General features: G+C 38.4%; 1 protein-coding gene across 2 annotated transcripts; it reads right to left on the bottom strand.

Moving 5' to 3' along the window:
• Positions 1-2,550: 2,550 nt before the first annotated feature.
• ddx56 (DEAD (Asp-Glu-Ala-Asp) box helicase 56) lies at positions 2,551-21,908 on the bottom strand. Of its 2 annotated transcripts, none has more exons than XR_015500330.1 (14): positions 21,840-21,908; positions 19,835-19,996; positions 15,870-16,024; positions 15,295-15,465; positions 12,907-12,997; positions 10,335-10,576; positions 8,875-9,012; positions 8,676-8,789; positions 7,785-7,879; positions 7,262-7,335; positions 7,095-7,184; positions 6,047-7,000; positions 5,448-5,847; positions 2,551-2,941 (listed from the first exon to the last, which is right to left on the bottom strand). XR_015500330.1 is itself a non-coding variant. In NM_001003876.1 (14 exon segments), coding segments are annotated over 14 exon segments (1,674 nt in total). In that variant the 5' UTR covers positions 21,897-21,906; the 3' UTR covers positions 2,551-2,857.
• Positions 21,909-22,018: the final 110 nt, after the last annotated feature.

Consider the following 22,018-nt stretch of genomic DNA (forward strand, 5'->3'; position numbering starts at 1 on the left):
TTTTACTTTTTTTAGATGCATTTTTAGCAATAATTAAGTTTTATTTTAATTTGAAAAATGTCATACATTGACATTTTTGCCATTAATCAATGATTTCTCCCCAATTTCACACACAAATATCATCAATGCAAGGTAAATGAGCCCTTAATGTATCATTTTTTATTTTTTTTGGAGGTGAAATATAACCAAAATGTTTTTAAGGGATTCACTCATCTGTTTTTCAGTGTGTTTTTGTATATATATATATATATATATATATATATATATATATATATATATATATATATATATATATATATATATATATATATATATATATATTAGTGCTGCACGATATTGGAAAAACTTTATATTGCAATGTTTTATTTTTCTGCGATAAATATTGCAATATAAATACAATTGCAGAAGATGGTTTGAATAGGTCTATTTGACTATAGCAGCATTCAGGTACAGAAATTGAATACTCACAATGCAAAACATGTTTTTCTTGCTTGGCTTTGTCTCCTTTTTAGTATAAATATATATACAAATCTTTATTTTTCAATTTTGTTTTCACCTTTAGAGTTAAGAACCTTTCATTAAAACAAGCTAAATTATCTGCCAATGGGCACAATACAATAATCGTATTAAAATGTAGATCACTGGACTAGAAACAAGACAAAAATCTAAGTTAAAAAAAAAGCATCTAATTTTTGCATAAATAGTGTAAATCAGTGGTCACCAAACTTGTTCCTGGAGGGCTGGTGTCCTGCAGATTTTAGCTCCAACCCTAATCAAACACACCTGAACAAGTTAATCAAGGTCTTACTAGGTATACTTGAAGCATCCAGGCAGGTGTGTTGAGGCAAGATAGAGCTAAACCCTGCAGGGACACCGGCCCTCCAGGACCAGGATTGGTGACCCCTGGTGTAAATAATTAAATACAATTAATACTTGTTACACCTCTAAACATTTTTTTTTTTTTAGCTTGGTTTTTTAAAAATAAATTTGTGCCCAAATGTTTTAAACTCTCCTGAAATGGACGGTCACAGACCTTAAAACACACGCAAATGAAAAACTTTTACTCTATTATAGATACTATGACTACAAAATGTGTTCTGTGGCTCCGTGTCAACTAGGAATTAGACTCAACACTGCATATCTTTTGATGTGACTGTTGCGGATGTGTTAATATACTGTGCAGCCCTAATATATATATATATTATATATATATGAATATATATGAATGATCATTTGGCACTAGAGTAAAGTTTTGTACGATTGCCGTGTTGAACTACTCACTTCAAACACTAATGTTGTACTTTTTATATGTCAGTAGAGGTGGATTGAGATTTCTTCTATATGTGTGTGTGTGTGTGTGTGTGTGTAAGATGTTTCTGTTCAGTAAATGTTTGTTTTGCATTTGCTTTTTGAATGGTTGAGGTTTTTCAGCACAGGAAACATGACAGTGTTATATTTACATCTATATGTGTGTGTGTGTGTGTTCAATCTGCCCTCAGCAGTGTACAGCTTACACTTCACGTGTAGGACTAACCAACCAACCACACAACTGGAGATCGAGTTTAGGTGCCTTTTCTGGTAATTGCCAAAATCATTGCCGGCTCATTTTAGAACAAATCAGGCATTTAGCGATGTCTAAAAGTAGCTGTTCCCCTGCACATACTCATTAATTGTATTAAAATGTCGATTAATAAATATTTGGCATTAACAAAACACGCATTTCAGTTTTTAACCAGTGAGCTTCACCATGAGTCAGTTGCTTTCTTGTGCTCACATGAGTCTGTTTGTTTAATACAAAAACAAGAGTCATGAAGGCTCTCAAAGCATGCGAGCAGGTCACATTGTAACCCCGTGTCCAAACAACACACTAAATGATGAGATACGCAGTGATAATTAATTTGGCAGTTTGCACCAAACGAAACACAACAGAAATGTAAATGCAGCCATTTAGAAGCACACCCTAATGTGCACTCTAATGAAATGGCAAGGTTTATAATCTAATTAATACACATTAAACCTCTTTAACATGATTAAATGTAGATGCTGGCTCACTGATATGTGTTGGTCTCAGTTCTAAAGTTCAATATCAACTGGTTTATTTTATATTCAAGATCTGAGGTGAAATATCCGCTGCTGCTTTTAGTAGTATGGCAATAAATGCAATGTAAAATTCCATTCAAACTCACATTGTTAGCATTTAACACTGAATAAAGCACATGAGGTCATCGTAGTTTATCCTGTTGTTCAGCTGTGAGAATTAGAAGCCGTTTCTAAAATATAAATTTCAGGATAAAAACTCCTTTTAATTTGAAAAATATTCCTTCTATCATGTGACGTTGCTTTTAGTTAGAATAGGACTTTAAACAACATTAAATCCACCTTTACACTCGATAGTCAGGCACACTCACGTCAATCTGGCAACCTGCGCTAGCGTGGACTCGTCAGAGGAGCAGAGTGAAAATGTGTTTTGATCCAGGAGTGCAATACCTAGTTCAACCACTGGGTGTCACACTTACTGCACCTTTAAGACCAAAGTCAACACACAAGACGTCCGAAGTAGAGCTTTTAGTATTAACAAAACATACAATATTATACGTTCAATATTCAGAAGGAACATTTCAAACAGTCACTTAATCAAAAGCAGTCGACTGAATGTTCATGTTGTGTCCAGACTGTGATTCTCAACCCACTTACCACTGACACACACACACGCATCCAATTGAAGTCCTGCGGTCTTTACTTGAAAGCTGAAGTCTTGAATCCTGTGTAAAATGAGTGTGAGATACACACTATACGCTGTTTAGTGAGCTCCAGGAGAGCTCTATGTCCTCAAAATTCCAAATCCATAAAGTCTCCATTAGGGTTTGCCAGCCTTCTTCTCCCCTCGCCTCTTCTTGGCGTAGCGAAAACTCTTTAGTGGATTTCTGCCTCTGTAATTCTTCTGCCAACACAACACACATGCGCAAAAATCAAATATCTGAAAGCTAAAGGAGATTCACATGAAAAGTCTAAATTATTTGCTGTTTTTCAAATATTTTCCCAAACACACTGTTTTCTGTATTTTCTTTCAACTAGAATAAAAGCAGTTTTTAATTTTTTGGGTATATGTGAAGTTTCAGCTTAAAATACCACACAAATAATGGTTTATAACTGCCCCTTTTAGGCTTGGGTCCTAATTGCATTGTTTTGGTGACTGTCGCTTTAAATTCAAATGAGATTGCGCCCTTTTTTTTTAAAGAGGGCGGAGCTACAAATGCATGTGTGTCAGCATAGTGGCAGATTTAAAAACAAGACTAACATCCTATGCTAATGAGGGAGAGATGATCACTAGTGGGCGGGGCTTTCCCCCTTTGATGACACGTATAAAGGGAGAATGTCAATCAAAGTGTTTTGCAGATGGTTTTTATCAAGTCTGATTATAATATATATATATATATATATATATATATATATATATATATATATATATATAAAATTAATAAGTGTTAGACTATAAGAAGCTGGTTTTATTTAAATTATTTATCTTTAAACTCCTTATAAACCCCTTATAAAAGTGATTTTTGCATAATAGCTCTACTTTTATAGTTAAAATAAGGTTTTAATAATTGAAAGTGTTTATAATGTACTCTTATTCTATTGGTCATTTATACAAAGCAATATTTTAAAGTTGTTTTTCCATGTAAACGCTCTCGATGTGTCCTTGCGAGCGTTCGCATCTTTTGTAGCTCCTCACACACATAAGCACTGGGTTATTAGGATGCAAATGAACAGAATGGTCCCTTCGCTAAGCCCCGCCCTTCTTAGTTACTGTTGTTACTTCTGTCAAGCTTTTGTGCCTGGCACGTTTATTACAATATATTACAATATGCCAGGGATATAATTAGTCATTTTTGGTGAACAGGTAAGATATCTAAGAAAGCCAGACAAAAAAGGACTGCAGTATAGATTACAGGGGTATTCATGACTTAATACGCAATTGATTTGATTAGAAAATAATTTATTCAAAACTGAAGCTAGGTTAGCCTAGCCGCCTCATACGCTGACCATTCAACAGCTCAGTTCATACACAGCAGGAGAGGGGAAACTTATACAAATAATCTAATGATGACCAATTAAACTGTGATTTCTCTATTTTAGCCAAAAAGCCTGATCGATTATTTGTTGTGCAATGAAATACAGCGTTACTAACCGACGAGGAAACATGCATGGACAGTGCTTCTACTTAATTCGTAGAAAGAGCAGCCAGAAAGGGGAAAACTGATTGTTTTGTACTTGTATTTGTACCAAATATTAGCATCATTGACCTATAACAGTGTACAGTACCTATAATTTGTGTGCTCTTTATACTGTTTCTATTCTAATTTGCAGTTAAATGGAAGAAATAAATACATTGAAGTGCAAATCAAAGTATAAACAGCAGAAGTGAACAAATAGATTTTCCCTACCAGCAAATATTAATCAGACACCAAATATAAAAGCAGAAACTAACCGGCTATAACATCGTCACCAACGAAATCTCCAAAAAACTGAGGAAAACAGCCGTGATGTGTAGCTCTGACATGAGGCTTATAAATGACTGAAAAACAGCTGCGGGTGAAGTATATTAATCGCAGCTGCTCAGTTTGTGATCATATCTCTGTTGATTTGTAATTTCAAATGTTCGTAGCTTGAAGCAGATGGAAATATGATTGCCGTTAGTATGACTACTATGGTGAGGGCTTAAACGGAGCAGTGCTCATAATATCGAGCGAAAAAGAAAAAGACAGCTGTGAAGCATAACCTGCTTGGTATTATTGTAGGAAACACAGTTTAGATCTGTTTAGAGTAAGAGGTGTGCGAGTTATTGCCGTCTATCACTGAATGTGTCAAGAATATCAAAACAAAACCAACTTAGCTCCGCTGCTTTAGCACCCCTCATTGCTTGATCCACGCTGTCATTTCTCCTCTTGGGTTTTAGGTTTTGGGAAAGGGAAAAAAATTCTATCATCCCTTACAAATTTTAGTATACCAGGTATCAGATTTGCACAATTCATATGCACAACGCTTTGGCTTGTTTCCCTCACTCAAAAGCTTGACAGGCCTCCTGCGCGTAGCTACCGTTGCTAAGCCACGACTGGTGTGTGGCGGTTTTCAGGTGGGGCTTGGTGAAAGGTCAATTCAAACTTTTACACACAGCGTCACTCATTAGTGTCAGTTCCAAAGCAGTGGACCAATCAGAAGAACATGGGGGCGGAGCAAGCACTGTGCATGGTTTCTATTTACAGTAGCATGTTGGCATGACAACCATTTTATTTGACGGCAATATATGCGGAGGAACTTGAAAAAAAAAAGTTCCTGAGCGCCATGAGTTGCATTTTAAACAGAGCTGCATTGTGTGTGAAGGATGAATTAATCCTGTAAACTAGATATAAAAGAGTTAAAGAAGAAGGATAGATTTGTATTCTGACCTTAAAGCTGCTCAGCATCACACCGCTGGATTTCACCTTCTTCCTTTTCCTCCGTTGGTTCAGAGGGTTGACAAGACTTTTCAGTGCAGTCGGGACTGAAACGGAGATGACAAAGGCACTTTAATTTTGTCTGTGTATTCAATATATACACTCACCGGCCACTTTATAAGGTACACCTTGCTAGTACCGGGTTGGACCCTCTTTTGCCTTCAGAATTCCCTTAATCCTTCATGGCACAGATTCAGCAAGGTACTGGAAATATGCCTCAGAGATTTTGCTCCATATTGACATGATAGCATCACATAGTTCTGCAGATTTGTCAGCTGCAAATCCATCATGCCAATCTCCCATTCCACCACACCCCAAAGATGCTCTATTGCAGTGGTCACCAAACTTATTCCTGGAGGGCCGGTGTCCTGCAGATTTTAGCTCCAACCCTAATCAAACACACCTGAACAAGCTAATCAAGGTCTTACTAGGTATAATTAAAACATCCAGGCAGGTGTGTTGAGGCAAGTTGGAGCTAAACCCTGCAGGGACACCGGCCCTCCAGGACCAAGATTGGTGACCCCTTCTCTATTGGATTGAGATCTGGTGACTGTGGAGGCCATTTGAGTACAGTGAACTCATTGACATGTTCAAGAAACCAGTCTGAGATGATTCATGCTTTCACATGCGCGTTATCTTGCTGGAACAGCTTTGGAGAATTTGATGTATTTCGTTTGGCGTATGTGAATCCAGCGATTGCACTGGGATCTGCGCCAAATCAATCGGTCCGAGATCGCCTGAAAGAGGTGGTCTCGGCTTGATTGAGTGGGAAAGCGAAACGATCCTGCATATGGCTATATAAAGAGAGAATTATGAAAAGGTTGGGAGGTTATTCCAGACATACCAAGGCTCCCGGAAGTTCCCGAATGCTCGCCAATAATCTCCCAGAAATCTTGCATCTCCCTCCCGGTCCTCAAATACATTGCGCACCCTTCTTACCGCATCCCTCCCGGCTCTTCAGACACGTCGCACGTACCCCGTCAAACACCACCAAACCCCCCCGAATCTTCACATTGCTTATATTGTCTTATTGCTCATCGTCATAACTTAAATAAGGACGCATGACAACTGAGCAGGACTCTGCAAAATAAAACCTGAGACTCTGACCAATGTGAGGAGAGTTTACTCACACGTGACTTGTTTTAGCTCTTTTGGTCCGTTAAGAAACTTTGCAATTTAAAGGGGAAGCGCACCAAGAACAAAGAGCAACAATGTAACAATTTTAAACCCTGTTCCAGAACAAATGAATCGATTCACATGTGCGAAGGCACCCTCGGTCAACGTTTTTATCTTTCAGATGACAATTTTCAGAGGACGATTCAGTGCATCCCTAGCCAACCTAGTACTAGCAATGTGTAGCTAATAAAGTGACTGGTGTTCTCAGGCACTGACTCCTTACTCAGGTATTCAGGCACGTTTTTCATGTGAGGTTTGATGATGGCGGGATGCAGGTCTTTGTCGTGTCGGAGCAGCTGCAGGTCTCTGGGATTGTCTTCAAAGTAAGTCTGTCACACAAACAGATTCACTTACACCCGTTATTCAACTGTAGGGGTTAACTGGTTGAAATTAACTTGGTAAAAAAAATTAAAAAGCCTAAACCTTGAGTTTCTCTGAATTGAGCAGCTCCTGTTTGATCTCCTTCAGTCTGGCCTCCTTCACCGCCTGTTTAGTCACCGATCTCATTCCATCCTGACGAAACGAATCACATTTAAGAAACTTTAGCATTTTAGATCAACAAAATCACAAAGTAAATCATACATACATACCCGACATCTGTATCTGAATCCCTCGATTTCCTCCATTCTGAACTCGTATGGCTTCAAAACACAATTGTTGCTGTCTGAAATTAAAGAGTTTTTTTTTCTTGTGTAAAAATACATTTTGAAACACAACTGCTCCTTTCACTTGCAGAAAATATAATTATGTTTAATATTTAAAGGAACACTCCACTTTTTTTCTTTTTTTTTAATCCAATTAGAAGATCCAAAAGTCTGGCAGTAGCCCTTTTAGCTTAGCTTAGCATAGATCATTGAATCAGATTAGACCATTAGCATCCCATTCAAAAATTGAGAAATTAAGGAAAAAAAAAAAAAAAAAGTGTTATAATTTACCTATTTAAAGCTTGACTCTTCTGTAATTATATTGTGTATTAAAACACAATGGTTGCTGTCTAAATATGAACAATACCCTTTTTCTTGTGGAAAAAAAAATCTAATAATGATATAATAAGATAATAAGATTTCTGTTTTTATTTTAAGATAAATATCATATTAAATCAGTGACTTTTACCTCCAGTAAGAGCGTTTTCAACCTCTGAGAGCATCGAGAGTTCTGCATGAGAAATAAAGGACAGCGCTGTGCCGGGATTATCTGCACGAGCCGTTCTAAAGGGAAGCAGAAATAGTTAGGACACATCAGACTTACTTTTAAATGAATGCAATTTTAAATTTTGCAAAAAAAAACAAACAATTTTTTTCTAATTGAAATAAAAACTGTAACAAATAATATATGTAGCACATAGCAATTTACACTAGCCGTTGCTGTAACACGTTATCTAAAGAGGTGTTCATAAGACTGTTATTAAAATCTTTATAATCATGACATCATGTCATGTTAATAAGATTTTACATGCTTATAACAACTGTTATTAAGTGTTATTTTCTCAGTTAGATCATTTTAAATGCAAAGATGACATTGTTATGACAAATTGACAAACAGATACAACCTGGTTCTGTCTTGACGTTACCAAGACAACTGAATTTGTCATAAATCTGTCATAAACATGACTGTCATAAGGCCATTTTAGTTGTGTGCTGAATACTTTCAGTTTTCTAACGAAAAAAAAAACTTATTTGTCTTATTAAAAGTGTCATTAAATATTTAATAATAAATATTTAATGACACTTTAATGACTAATTCAGCGTAAAACTAGTTATATTAATGACAGATTTATGACAGATTTATGATGAGTTTTGTTGTCTTGATGACGTCAAGTTGTCACAACGAAGGCAAAAACGGCTGTATTTATGTCAAGTAGTCAAACAAAGACATAAATTATGTAAAGTTTTCATGACAGTCTTATGAACGGCCCCTTCAAGTAAAGTGTTATGACATTTGCTAACACAAGATGTTTAGCATATGCAATCTACAGTAATAATTTGGGAATATTTCTCTGCGTACCTGCCGACACGGTGGATGTAGGACTCGACTGAAGTTGGAAAGTCAAAGTTGATCACATTAGAAACATTGTGGAAGTCGATTCCTCTGGAAACACCATATTCCTTGTCTTTGCCTCTGAGGGCCAAAACAACAACAATCAGTATAGATGATTAACAAAGGAATGCAATATATTTTGTGCATTTCAGCTAGGCCCTCATACTTTTTCCCTGTGCCCTTCTTCTTCTTCCCTTTCTCTTGTGTTTTCTGTGAGCTTCCAGCGGGACTCTCCAATCCCTGCTCATCTGAGGCGATGATGTAATTGTAGAAGCCTTGATTGAACTGGCTGATGATGTGACACCTGTATAACAAACCAAAATACAAAAATAAAACATTTAACTTTCCATGTAAGTGTACAATATATACATACACACTACCATCCAAGTTTTAGGAACAACAAATAATAACTTGACTTCTAGTTGATCATTTGGTATCAGAAGTGGCTTATATGAAAGGCAAAGGCCTCTAGATGACGCTTACTTTACCACAATAAAATATGACTTGATTATCAATGATGTAATTAGGACAGTAAGGTCTGACTCTGCTTAGACTAAAGTCTCATCACTGAACAGAAATAATGTCCAGTATAGAATATAAAGTCCTGCTGCAGTGGAGACAGAATGAATATTGTGTCTGACTCCATCATGAGCTTGGAGGACTGCATCCATACATCTCTGCACTGACTCAAATCACTGATTAATAAAGTCATCTGGAATGGCAAAGAAAGCGTTCCTGCAGGACTCCCAGAGTTCATCAAGATCCTTTGTGTTCATCTTCAACGCCTCCTCCTTCATCTTACCCCAAACATGCTCAATAATGTTCATGTCTGGTGACTGGGCTGGCCAATCCCGGAGCAGCTTCACCTTCTTTGCTTTCAGGAGCTTTGATGTGGAGGCTGAAGTATGAGAAGGAGCTCTCTCCTGTGGTTTGCAATGTAATGGGCATACTGAATGTAACCCTAAACCATGATTTTTTTTATTCACCAAACTTGACTGATTTCTCTGAGAATCTCGGCTCCATGCTGGTTCCAGTAGGTCTTCTGCAGAATTGGTGATGATTGGGATGCAGATCAACAGATGATTCATGGGAAAACCTTCTACCTTCTGCCACTTTTCCAAATGATCAACTAGAAGTCAAGTTAATATCTGTAGCTCTTGCAACTGGGATCGACGACAAGAATTTGTCAGGTAGTGTATAAAAGAGTGTGGGACGAGCTGTAGCTCCTCCCCTTAAAAAAACATCCAATAGCATTTTGTTTTCTCACAGCTCTGTCAGCTTCTCATCAAATGAGAAGCGTCTTGAAGGGGGTGGGACATGTCAAACACTAGAGAGCGTTTGATTGGTCAAGATGTGATGAGAAACTGAAGTATGAAGTGACGTGAGATGAAACAAATTAATTTAGGCGGAAATGACAAACTACAAGCTTTACATGTGAATTTGTCACTGTTTTGGAGCACACTACCATTTAGATATCCTACAAACCAACAATACTGATACTAACATCTAAAAAACTTTTTTAAGTTCCCTTAATCTTTGTTGCTATTACAGAGAAGCTGGGCTACTTGCATAGCAAGTAAAACCCAGAATTGGTGCAAACTTAACTGGCCAAACCCCGAGACTCACCTGGAGTGAACGGGCAGCTCAGAGTTTAGGACACAAGCAGGAATGCTGAACTGCTCCAAAAACAGCTTGAGGCGGTACGATCGGTCCACATCGCTGACGAAGAGGAGCGTCTTCCCCTGGATCAGGCCGAGCTTCAGCATCGTGTAGATGAGCAGGAACTTGTCCTCCTCTTCACATTTGATGCTGAACTGCTGTAGCTGTGAGCTGTCGGGCAGCTGAGAGCCCTGGAGCTTCAGTGTCACCTACAACAGGAGGAGGAAAACCATCAGATACAGCCAAAACACAGCAGCTGAGGACTAGGCACGGGACGATAACCGGTTTAACACGGTTTGGAACCATTTTTCTCAGAAAACATATTTATAAAGGAGCTGTTGACTTGAAATTTCCACCAGATGTCGGAAACAACCAAAGACATCCACATATGCAAAGAAAACAAAACTAGTTAGTTTAGTCAGGGAAAGAGTATTAAAAACACATGAAGAAAGGAAGGTGTAGTTCGGCAGTGAAAGCCCAGACAGCAGCTGAAATCTCTCAGTAAATGAATATCAGCTGCTTCAGTCCAGCATCTACATTAGCAGGAGGATGAAGATTAAACCAGGGTGGACATTTTACCAAGACAATCATCCAAAACACAGCCAAGGAGACTCTCAGAGGCTTTCAGAAAAAGAAAATCAAGCTGTAGAATGGCCCACCCAATCACCCGACTCAAATCCAATAGAAAAAACAAAATAAAGCTCAGATTTGATAGACGAGACCCACAGAACCATCAAGTTTTTGACACTATGCACCTGAGCAATGCATGTGAATTCATACCTGCGTGACCCATGGCGACTGCCTAGTCGTGCATTAACAGTTCTGCATGCTGTTTGTGCTGCTCTGCAATAACACTTCTGAAATGCTAGCTGGCTGGAGGTTTTTATGTTCCTCTGTGTAATTCTTAGGGCGTGCTTTGTTTGTCTGAACCAAGTGTGCCGCAAGCCTACGTTTGAGTGAGGGTCTCGGCCGTTAGATCGCCCCCTGGGGGCTGGCTGCAGTACAAGTCATAAAGCCCGCCTCCTCCGTGTTAATGAAGGAGACTTGAGCCCAAATAAAAAAAATGATTACACTTGCAATAAAATGTCCTGAAAGATGGTTCTGGTCGATTAAGGCACTGGTTATTGTGCTGAAATAGGTGCAGATCTTCATTTTTGTGAACAGTTTGTTTTTAGCAGTAATTTAATGCTGGGCGTGTCATCGTGATTGACAGCTGTGATTGACAGTTTCTCAAAGCGCGGCGTCTGAGCTTCGGCAGGTGACTGAAATGTTATTATTCGATTTCTGTGTTATTTTACCATGACAAAATGAGTTCAGCAGTAAACTATAGTTTCTGACATACATGATCTGGTGGAACACTGTTTATTCGCTAAGGTCAGGGCTTTTTTCGGGCTTTATTAGTTTGCTGATACACGCCTAACCACCCAGATAGCAAAACACAGTTCCGGCTAGATTCTCGCCTGCCGGAGACTTATTCCTTAGAGCTCAGACTGACTACCTCTGCTGGACCTACTCCGGATGCCTGGACTCACTACCCAATTCCAGCCCGAGTCAATCGAGCCAGATGCGGCGGCCGAGCGAGCCGGCGCTGCCGCATGCGAGCCGGAATCAGCCCGCGACGCCGCGAGTAGGTTATGCGCTGTGGCCCGGAGCTGGCGCGATTGAATATATAAAACCCTCATATTTGTTAACGTTATTACATCCATTTGTGTTATGACAGCAAACGCATGCTGAGAAGTTCGGGGGGCGTGGTTGATTTTACATAAAGCGTTTGATTGGAAGCTCGACTCATTTTCGCGGCTCCTCCTCTGGCTCCATCAGACAGTCCTTCTGCGCATGTCAAGGCTCCAATTTCAGCAGTCTTTTGCGACAGTTTGTGCCCGTCAAGCAGGCGTTTTGCCCTCAAGGCGTTCAATGGGAAAAAGGGCTGTCGCGTCGTCCATATTTTTTACAGTCATTGGTCTGAACGCTCCAAGTAGCTAAAACTCACTCAAAGGCAGGAGCAGGCGGACGTGCAACAACATTAATCATAATAAACACAAAACAAACTCCTTCACGGGACTCCACACTTGTAAACACTCGCTTCATCTGGCTCGCGGCTCTTAGCACTGCCCACACTGGTCATCGCCTTCTAAGCCGACCAATCACAGAGCTTGCGCTACGCGTCATTGCAATGTGTAGATGCATTTTTTAAGAGGTGCGTCAGCCACCGCGAGGGCTATGCAACCGTGTGAAAGCTGCGCCGGACCATACGCATGCGCTTGAGTATAAATGAGTCTTAAGGAAGATAGCAGGAGTCAACGATTTATTTGAATTATATACCCTGACATGTTTACTGCTCCACAATATTAGAAATGTTTCTTAAAATTAAATATTTTGTGTTCAATGGAAAAAAAGACGTTTGTATTTTACACAGGCATTTAAAATAAACACTTAAGAGAAGCCATCGCAATACCTTAAACCTGTGATGTTTATCATCAAAGGAAATCATACTGTCAGAATCTCATACCAGCCCATGCGGCTCTGCTTCTGCACTCACCGGATTGTGGAGGACCAGCTCCTTTAGGGCCTGAACATCATCATTCAGTGTGGCCGACATCAGAAACGCCTGGTAGATCTTGGGTAAGTGACTGCACAGGTGGACACAGATAGAAATGTCAGATTATACAAATAGTGTGTAAAACAGGCCACCTATTAAGCAAAGGTACTTTTCTAAGGGGTTTAAACACAGTTGTGTGGCAGCAGTCTGTGAATATAACCAGAAAATAATAGTAATAATGTATTAAGCCTGGTTTATACTTCTGCGTCAAATGACCGGCATAACCCACGGTGCATACAACGGGCGTAGCTACACATTTATACTTCTGCATTGGTCTGCATTAACACTTCCGAAACGCTAGTTGGCAGTGAGGTGTAAATGCTCCTCTGTGTCGAGTTTCTTCGCTGGTGTTTTGTTTTTTCTTAACGCTTCCTGAATGTACAAGTGGCTCAAACTTGCTCATTTTGAGGCAGGAACCGGCGGACGTGCAACAACTTTAACTATGAGGTAAACACAAAACAAAACTTTCCATCCGGACCTCCTTCATGGGACTCCACACTTGTAAACAATCGCTCCATTGGGCTCGCGCCGCTCTCGGTCCCGCCCTGACTCGTCAGCGCTACCAAGCCGACCAATCACAGAGCTTGCGTTACGTGTCGGTGCGACGTGTGGTTACATTTTTTGAGAGGTGCACGTCACGCCCAATTCAAACGGGGCGTCAGCGTCAACGCTTCCCTCTCACTTTGAATGGGTGACGTCAAGCGTTACCGAACTGCATTGTGGATCCGTCAGTGCTGCTTCAGAGGCGTTGCTCGCTGCAGAAGTTGGGACTAGCTCAACTTTAAATGCCGACGGAAGCGTCAGCCAATCAGATCGCTGTATGCAAATACACCAGCTAGACAGTGGCCTATTGCTGACAGAATTTCATTGGCTGACGCTGCTATGACGATAGTGTAAGCCCCAACCTCACACACGCCTTCAGTCAAGCGTTGACGCTGAAGCCCCGTGTGAATGGGGCATCAGCCACGCCGACGGCCACAGCGTAGGGCTATGCGTCGATGCATAGGCTGCACCATAGCATACGCGTGCGCTTGACGCAGAAGTATAAACCAGGCTTCAATGTCCGCAGAAACACTTTGATTGACATTCTCCTTTTGTACGCATCATCAGAGGAGGAAAGCCCCACCCACTAGTGAAGATCTCTCCCTCATTAGCATAAGTTAGTCTTGTTTAAGAATCTGCCACTATGCTGACACACAGGCATTTGAAAAAGAACACAATCTCATTTGAATTTAAAGTGAGTCACCAAAACAGCACACTTAGGATCAAAGCCTAAAATGGTCAGTTTCAGAGAGTTATAAAACATTATTAGTGTGGTATTTCAAACTGAAACTTCACATACACACTCTAGAGATGTCTCATAAAAAGAACATAATAGGTACCCTTTAAGGTTTACAATGCAAATCCAACTAGAACCAATTACTTGTTAAAGTAGGTTTCTCATATAATAATATATCTTCTGAAATACACAAATGATTACTTTATGAATAGTATTGTACAGAAATCATATAAATATTTTAATATTATTCATTTACATTAACTAAATTAATGAAAAAAGTATAATTTACACAGATTTACATAAGTAAATTGCTAGACTCAATTATGGACTAAAAAAAGGCAGATTTTGTGTGGACCTAGGAGGAGTACATACTGTTGAGGTCAAAATTATTCACCCTCCTTTGAATTTTATTTCTTTAAAATATTTCTCAAATGAATCAAAAGATTGAGGACTTTTTCCACAGTATGTGCAATAATGTTTTTTCTTCTGGAGAAAGTCTTATTTGTTTCATTTCAGCTAGAATAAAAGCAGTTTTATATTTTTAAAACCATTTTAAGGTCAAAATTATTAGACCCTTAGGAAATATAAAACCCCTGTTATACAATGACCTGTCTAATTAGCCTAATTACCCTAGTTAAGCCTTTAAATGTCACTTTAAGCGCAATACTACCAGTATCTTGTAAAACATCTAGTCAAATATTATGTGCTGTCATCAAGAAATGAGTTATTAAAACTATTATGATTAGAAATGTGTTGAAAAAATCTTACCTGTCTTAAACAGAAATTGGGGAGAAAAATATACAAGAGGGCTAATAATTCAGGGGGTTCAATAACTCTGACTTCCAACTGTATTTGCAAATTTATACCAGTATCTTAAGTTTTTCTGACTGTACTAATAAAAAGTGACAATTGTCCTTTTCTGTTCCTCTCTACAATGCAATTTTGAGAGAATCTGATTTATGCTGGGAGAAAATGCTGAAGCTAACAAAACAGACTATTCACTCATGTTGAGAAATTGCAATCAGAATCTGTTCTGAGCAGAAACGCACCACAGCAGGTTTTTCAGATCCGCCTCAAAGCCGAATGAGAAGAGAAGATCGGCCTCGTCGATGACCAGCATCTCTAATGAGGAGTGAAGCTGCAGGTTCTGAGCGTTAATATGAGCCTGAATGCGAGACGGGGTGCTCACCACTATATCCGGCTTCTCCATTAAAATGGGCCTGCGAACAAAAGATGAAGAATTATAAGTGTTAGTGGAATTAAAATGACAAAAAAGATGTCCTATTATGCTTTTGACACTTCCCTATTTACCCCTTCTCATTTGATTTGATTTATTTTATATTTAAAGAAGACTTATTATGTAAAGATCGCTTTTATAAGGGGTTTAAACACAGTTGTGTGACAACAGTGTGTGAAAGTCAGCAACTAAAGGTAAAAATTAAATACCTCTATGATAAATGATAATATTACAGCTACTTGAAGCTCATTTTGTTTGTTTGAATTCTGTGTGTTCAATTCTTATATGCATCTATTCTGCATTTTGTATGAGGCAAGACAAAATACATATATTCAGTCCAGTATGAGGATCAGCAGTATTTGTGTGAGGATTTGCTGCATCACTGACTTCTGAGCAGACAGATCTGCTTTTCCAGAGATGTCTGCGACTCGGACGTCTCTGCTGCAGTACGCCGTGAGCTGGCGGATCATGGTTTGGACCTGCTGGCCCAGCTCCTTGGTGGGGACCAGAACTACAGCTCTGACAGCCTGCTCTCGTACAGTCTACACACAGAAATAAAGCATTGGTTACACATCGTTTTATAGGAGGACTTCTTTCAAACACGCAACTGAAGCTATGAAGTAAGTTTGAGCAAAAACATCACTACATTTGCAGGTATGACATTAGCAACAAATACTATAAAAAGAGCTATAGAGAAGCTAGGCGACAGCTGTCAATATCGCAGAACAATGATTAGAATAATGATTTTACGTGCAAACATTTATAGTTTGTCAGAGAACTATGGCTGTGTAGTAGGGCTGACAAAAGTATCGAGTTCGGTACCAATCGATACTAAAATTTAAAAAACCGTCCATTTTCTTAGGGATGCACAATATACCGGCGACCATATCGTTATCGGCAGACAAATGCTCTTTTTAAGATGATCGTTATCGATCTGATGTCTAAATTAGGCCGATATCTTTAAGCCAATAAATTACGTAATTGTACAGAACTGCCTGCTGCGCACACATGGGCGGAACATGTTTAGACTTGCCCAGAGCACTATAATGGAGCTCTCCTCACACTGTTTATTCCTTCAAAGTCCGTCCTTTCTTCATGTGGTATTGCTGTGAGTTAATAACTCACTAAGTAACCATGTTCCTTATCATTGTAGATAAGTTTGATAGAGTGCCATTGTGTATTTTGGTTTAAATCGCCTCAGGAAAATATATTACATGTGTAAACATCACAGCAGAGATGCACACGTGCTAAAGTTGTTGGGTGGTTTGTAATCTAATATGATTTATTATCAACGCGTTGCTTGCCATGTGTTGTTGATGTAAGATTGTATTCAGTTTGTTTGGAATATTCATATTGATTATTACGAGAGCGCGTGAGAGCTGTCACCGCACACACACAACACACACACTGATCTGACAGCCTTCACTGCAACACAGGGGAAGAGGTGCGCCAGTCATAGCTCTCAATTCGCCGGCTCAGTCTAACTTTATACTATGCTCTGTGTTTGTCATAAAGTCATCTGCCGCCCAACGATCAGGTGTTTTTGATCAAAAAATCTGACTCAGAGGGCAAATCAGCGCCCACAGTTGAGTGAAACTTACAGCGGTTTATCATAAACTTTTCATCGACCATACTTACCGCAATTGACAACAAGAACGAACACAGAGGCGTGTATTTGAGCACATTGAACATTGAGCCAACATCTTAAACCAACATCATATTGACGTCAAATACTGACATTTATTACAACTGACGTTGGGTTCTGATGTCAACCTAATTTTCATTTACAAACAAAATGCAATGTCGCCATAACGTTGGGGTACAACGTCAATATGAAGTCATGTTGACATTCTGTGCCTGCTGGGTAGGGTTGCACAATACTGGAATTTGGTACCAATCTATACTTAAACACTGCTGATTTAATATTGTGTTTACGTGCTCAACAGAAATGACTGTGATTGGCCGTGAACATCATTAGTTCAATGAACTCACCGCTGATTACTGAGTGTAACCAGAAATACAGGGACACTGGAGTGTTTCAAAGTCACATCGATCAGCTGGTTTGTCTATAAGCTGACATACGAGTGATCCGCTGATGATTCGCGGCTTTAAAATGCTCCAGTGTCCCTGTATCCGTGTTCACTCAGTAAACAGCGGTGAGTTCGGCGAACTGATGACCTTCACGGCCAATCACGGCCATTTCTGTTGAGCACGTGAACACGATGGCAGTCATTTGGTATCAAATTCTAGTATCATGACAACACTTCTGCTGGGAAATATTTGATTAGATATTTTTCTAGATACTAGTATTCAGCTTAAAGTGCAATTTAAAGGGTCACGAAACACCAAAACACATTTTTTGAGCTGTTGACAGGCGTATATGTGTCCCACACTGCTAAAAACACTATTAGGACACCTATATTTCACTAAAAAGTGTAAATTGGTTGTTTTTGCGATATTTCAAGCAAATTTGTACTTCCTGTTTGAAACGAATTTTTGAAGCTGCGTCACGGTCATGACATAATAGCGTTGTATTCCAGCGTGCAGACTGGCATCTGTGCCAGAGTGAGTCTTATTACGTCTTACAGTGTGATACATTAATGCATGAGTAAGGCTTGGTTCAAACCAATCAGCGCGCTCTATTGTGGAACTTCATTAATATTCATTAGTGTCACCGTGTTTACGCCACAAAGACGCCACGTTGTGTTGGTAAAACAAGCGTGAAGTGTTGCTTTTATAGTTTGCTGCCGTTAAGTTTCGTTTTCATTTTCTCTCTGTGAGAGCTCAGTCTCACGTGTGGATTAACAGTGTACGCGACGCTCGACAACAATAACTTACGTGTCTGAGGATTATTGTTTACCTGAGAACTGTTCTCATCTGCAAACGCTGAAATCTGAATTCGCTTGTAGTATTCTCTCCATATAGACGCGGCTCTAGTTGCTGGTGATTGTTCTGTCTCTACAGATTTGGTAAGTGAGCGACCAGTGCTCTTTGTTTATTCAGTTTGTTCGTATCGAATTAAGTTACTATTGCACTGAGTGCAGAAATGTAAGCACCGCATTTTGTGACCGGAATAACACACGCGGCTTTCTGATGCTACCTGCCGTGTGCATCTAAGTTTCCGGGAAATGCAGAGTTTTTTTCTCTCTCATTCGCCGTGCGGTATCAAACATTGCACGAAAAATACACGCTTGCAGCAGTTCCTTGAATCAAATATCTCGTTTGTCGCGAGAGGCATGAATGAATTCCCTGAATGAAAGAGCCAAACTGCAGTTAAAGTCCAACTTTTAATAATTTGGCAAATAATTCGACTACAGATGTCCATGTAAACACAGTCACATTGTCCGCTGTGGGTGTGTATTTTGACTCTGAAACTCGCGCGTGCACAAATAGACACTCCCACACCATCCCACTTTAGTTCCTCCCACACTCCCCCCTAAACAGAGCTGGACACGCCTACTTTTCTGACTTTTTCCAAAGTGGAGGTGTGAAAACACCCTGCTGAAACGAGGGGGTTTCATGGCCCTTTAAAGGTGTTACTAGGGTAATTAGGCAAATCATTGTATAACTGTGGTTTGTTCTGTAGACAATCAAAAACAAATATTGCTTAAGGGGGCCAATAATATTGACCATAACATGATTAATTAAAAACAGTTTTTTCTAGCTGAAATAAAACAAATAAGACTTTCTCCAGAAGACAAAAATATTACAGGAAATACTGTGAAAAATTCCTGAATCTGTTCAACATCATTTGGGAAATATTTTTAAAAAATCCACAAGAGGGCGACACTTGAGGAGACACTTTAAATTACAAAAAAATAAACTAATTATTTAGTGTTTTAATCTGAAGACTTCCATATAAACGATTCCTTTAGGATCTGTTACCTGTTTTGACGTACTCAACAGCACTCAAATGTTAACAGGAAATGGACATTTTTTTTTTTACATTTCAGTACTGATTGGTACTGTACTCAATATTTTTGACAACTCTACTATAAATGTATCACATTTGATTACAGAGCGGCTTTATAGACCATTTTGAGGGATGTAAACAAAAACAATGGCCCCAATGTATTGCCTGTTTTATTTTTTTAAAATTCTCTAGCTTCCAAGAACCCAAAAAGAGCCACATATTGATGAATAATGCTATGATAGCCGTTTCAACATTAAGTTGGGATTGAATTGACTTTTGTTACAGTTATGAAATAGTTTGGTAACAAGCAGGAAATGTTCATGGCCATATGGCATCACCACATTGAAATGGTCTATAAACAAATGTGAAATCTCTAAAAATCTCTACTTCTCGGCCCAATTAAGTATGTATGAATGAATGAATAAAACCAAGGCATCACCTGTTTGGATGTGAGGACTCTCTGGATCAGTGGAACTGCATAGGCGGCTGTTTTTCCGGATCCGGTTCGAGCTCGGGCCAGCAGATCTTTCCCCTCCAGTGCCAGAGGGATGGCTTTCTCCTGGATAAGGGTTGGTTGAGACCATCCTAAATCCGCCAGAGCCTGAGAAACAAACTCAGCACTGAATGACTCAGAAATACAGACTGAAGTACACCCGAGTTTTTACACTGCTCACACATTTAGACAGTGATGCATTTGACTGTAATAGTATTCTGAAGATAACAATGATTATAATTTATTATCAATATAATAATGTGCCTTAACAGAAAGTCAATGTCAATATAATTAGCAAAAACAAAAGCTTTTTTATTTGCATTATTTGCATTATTAGCAAAACGAGCCACTTTAAACTTTGATAATTCACAGGTAAAAAAGTAAATCATGAATAGTTTTACCAAATAAATTGGATTTGTCTATTTTTGAATCGTGTTTTGAACTTATATATTGGATTTTGTAAATATTAATTGTGTTGTGGATGTGTGAATTTTATTTTGTAAATAGCAAAGCACTTCATTTGAAGGCAAATTTCTTAATATTTGGATTTTTTTGACCGGTCAAGTTTTAGATCAGTACAATTTTATATGTTCTTATTTTAGTGAAATTGCTTCTGCTCACCAAGTCTGCACTGATTTGTTTCAAAGTATAAACATTAAAATGTTGAAATATTTAAAGATAACTTTTTTATTAATATTTTTTATTGCTGATATCAAAAATGATTTTTTAGCATAATTAGTCACAAGGTCCTTCAAAAAGCGTTCTAATATGCTAATTTTCTGTTTAAAACATTGTATTTGTATTTTTAACACCTAATATTTATTATTATTTAAAAGAAAACAGTCTAGTAAAATTATTTATTGAGGTAAACTTGGTTTTATATTTGCACATTCGTTCATTTAACTGTCTCTATGTTGTTTACCATGCTCATTTGAATATTCAATCAAAAATAGCATGCAAGTATGACTTCAAAACAACATCAACACTATCTAATTGACTGTAAACATGGTTGTACTTTGATAGTGATTGGCTGCTAATATGATTTTCTAATTTAGTATTTGCAAAAAATACTTTTCTGAAATTATATTATTAAGCAGAATATCTGAATATAAAACCACTTAGCTTACTTAGCTCTATAAATTTGTTCAGCTTTCTTTGATGAATATTAAGTCAAACACAGCAACACAAAACAGCATTTCTATCTGAAAGAGAACCATTTTGTGACATTGGGAATTTCTTAATCGTCACTTTTGATGAATTTAAAGCTTTTATTGCTTAAAAGCATTCATTTCTATAATTTCTTCACTGAAAAAATGATGACTCTTAAGCTTTTGAATCATACAGTGTATAATGTTACAAAAACTTCCTAATTCTTTCTAATCATAGAATCCAGAAAGGCAATTACTCAACCTAAATACTCAATAAATAATGATAATAATAAATTATGTTCTTAGCAGCAAATCCTACAATAATTTCTGAAGAATCAGGTGACTCGATGCTAAAATCCAGTCTTTAATTAAAAGGAATAAATCAAATTAGAAAAAAAAATATTTAAAAAGGGAAAAAGGTAATTTTAAATAGTAAAAATATTTCATACAACCTTACAGGACTTTTTACGTGTGTGTAAAAATAACATGAACTTTTGTAAACACATTCTTCAGTTAACTTTAAATTCCACTTCCTGCCTAACGTTAAATAAACGACATTTTAACAAACAGCTTGAACACGTCATAATGAAAAGTATAATAACAAAAACAACACAACTTATTAACCAATCAAAATTATAAACAATTTAACGTTACTCCATTTCAGAAATGACAGCGTGATGTTCGCGTGATAATATAAAGACCAAACGAACATTTAAAAACGTACAAATGGAACCTGCTATCCTGCCATAAAATATTCCAAAGCAGATGGAGGTTATATTATTAGCAGTAATACAACATTTTACCTTTAACAGTCGATCATCTAAACCCATCTCATGAAAGCGTACGCTGTCCTCCTCCATCTTCACACGTGTGTTTGCGCACAGGAGAGAGAAATCCTGAAAACCGCCGCTTCTCAGCGCCACCAAACGTCCTGGAAGAGAACTGCAGGTCAAACCGAACGACCTTTTTATCATAAACACGA

This window comes from Danio rerio, chromosome 10 (assembly GCF_052040795.2).
Source record: "Danio rerio strain M-AB ecotype USA chromosome 10, GRCz13ab, whole genome shotgun sequence".
In the NCBI taxonomy this organism is placed as follows: Eukaryota; Metazoa; Chordata; class Actinopteri; order Cypriniformes; family Danionidae; genus Danio; species Danio rerio.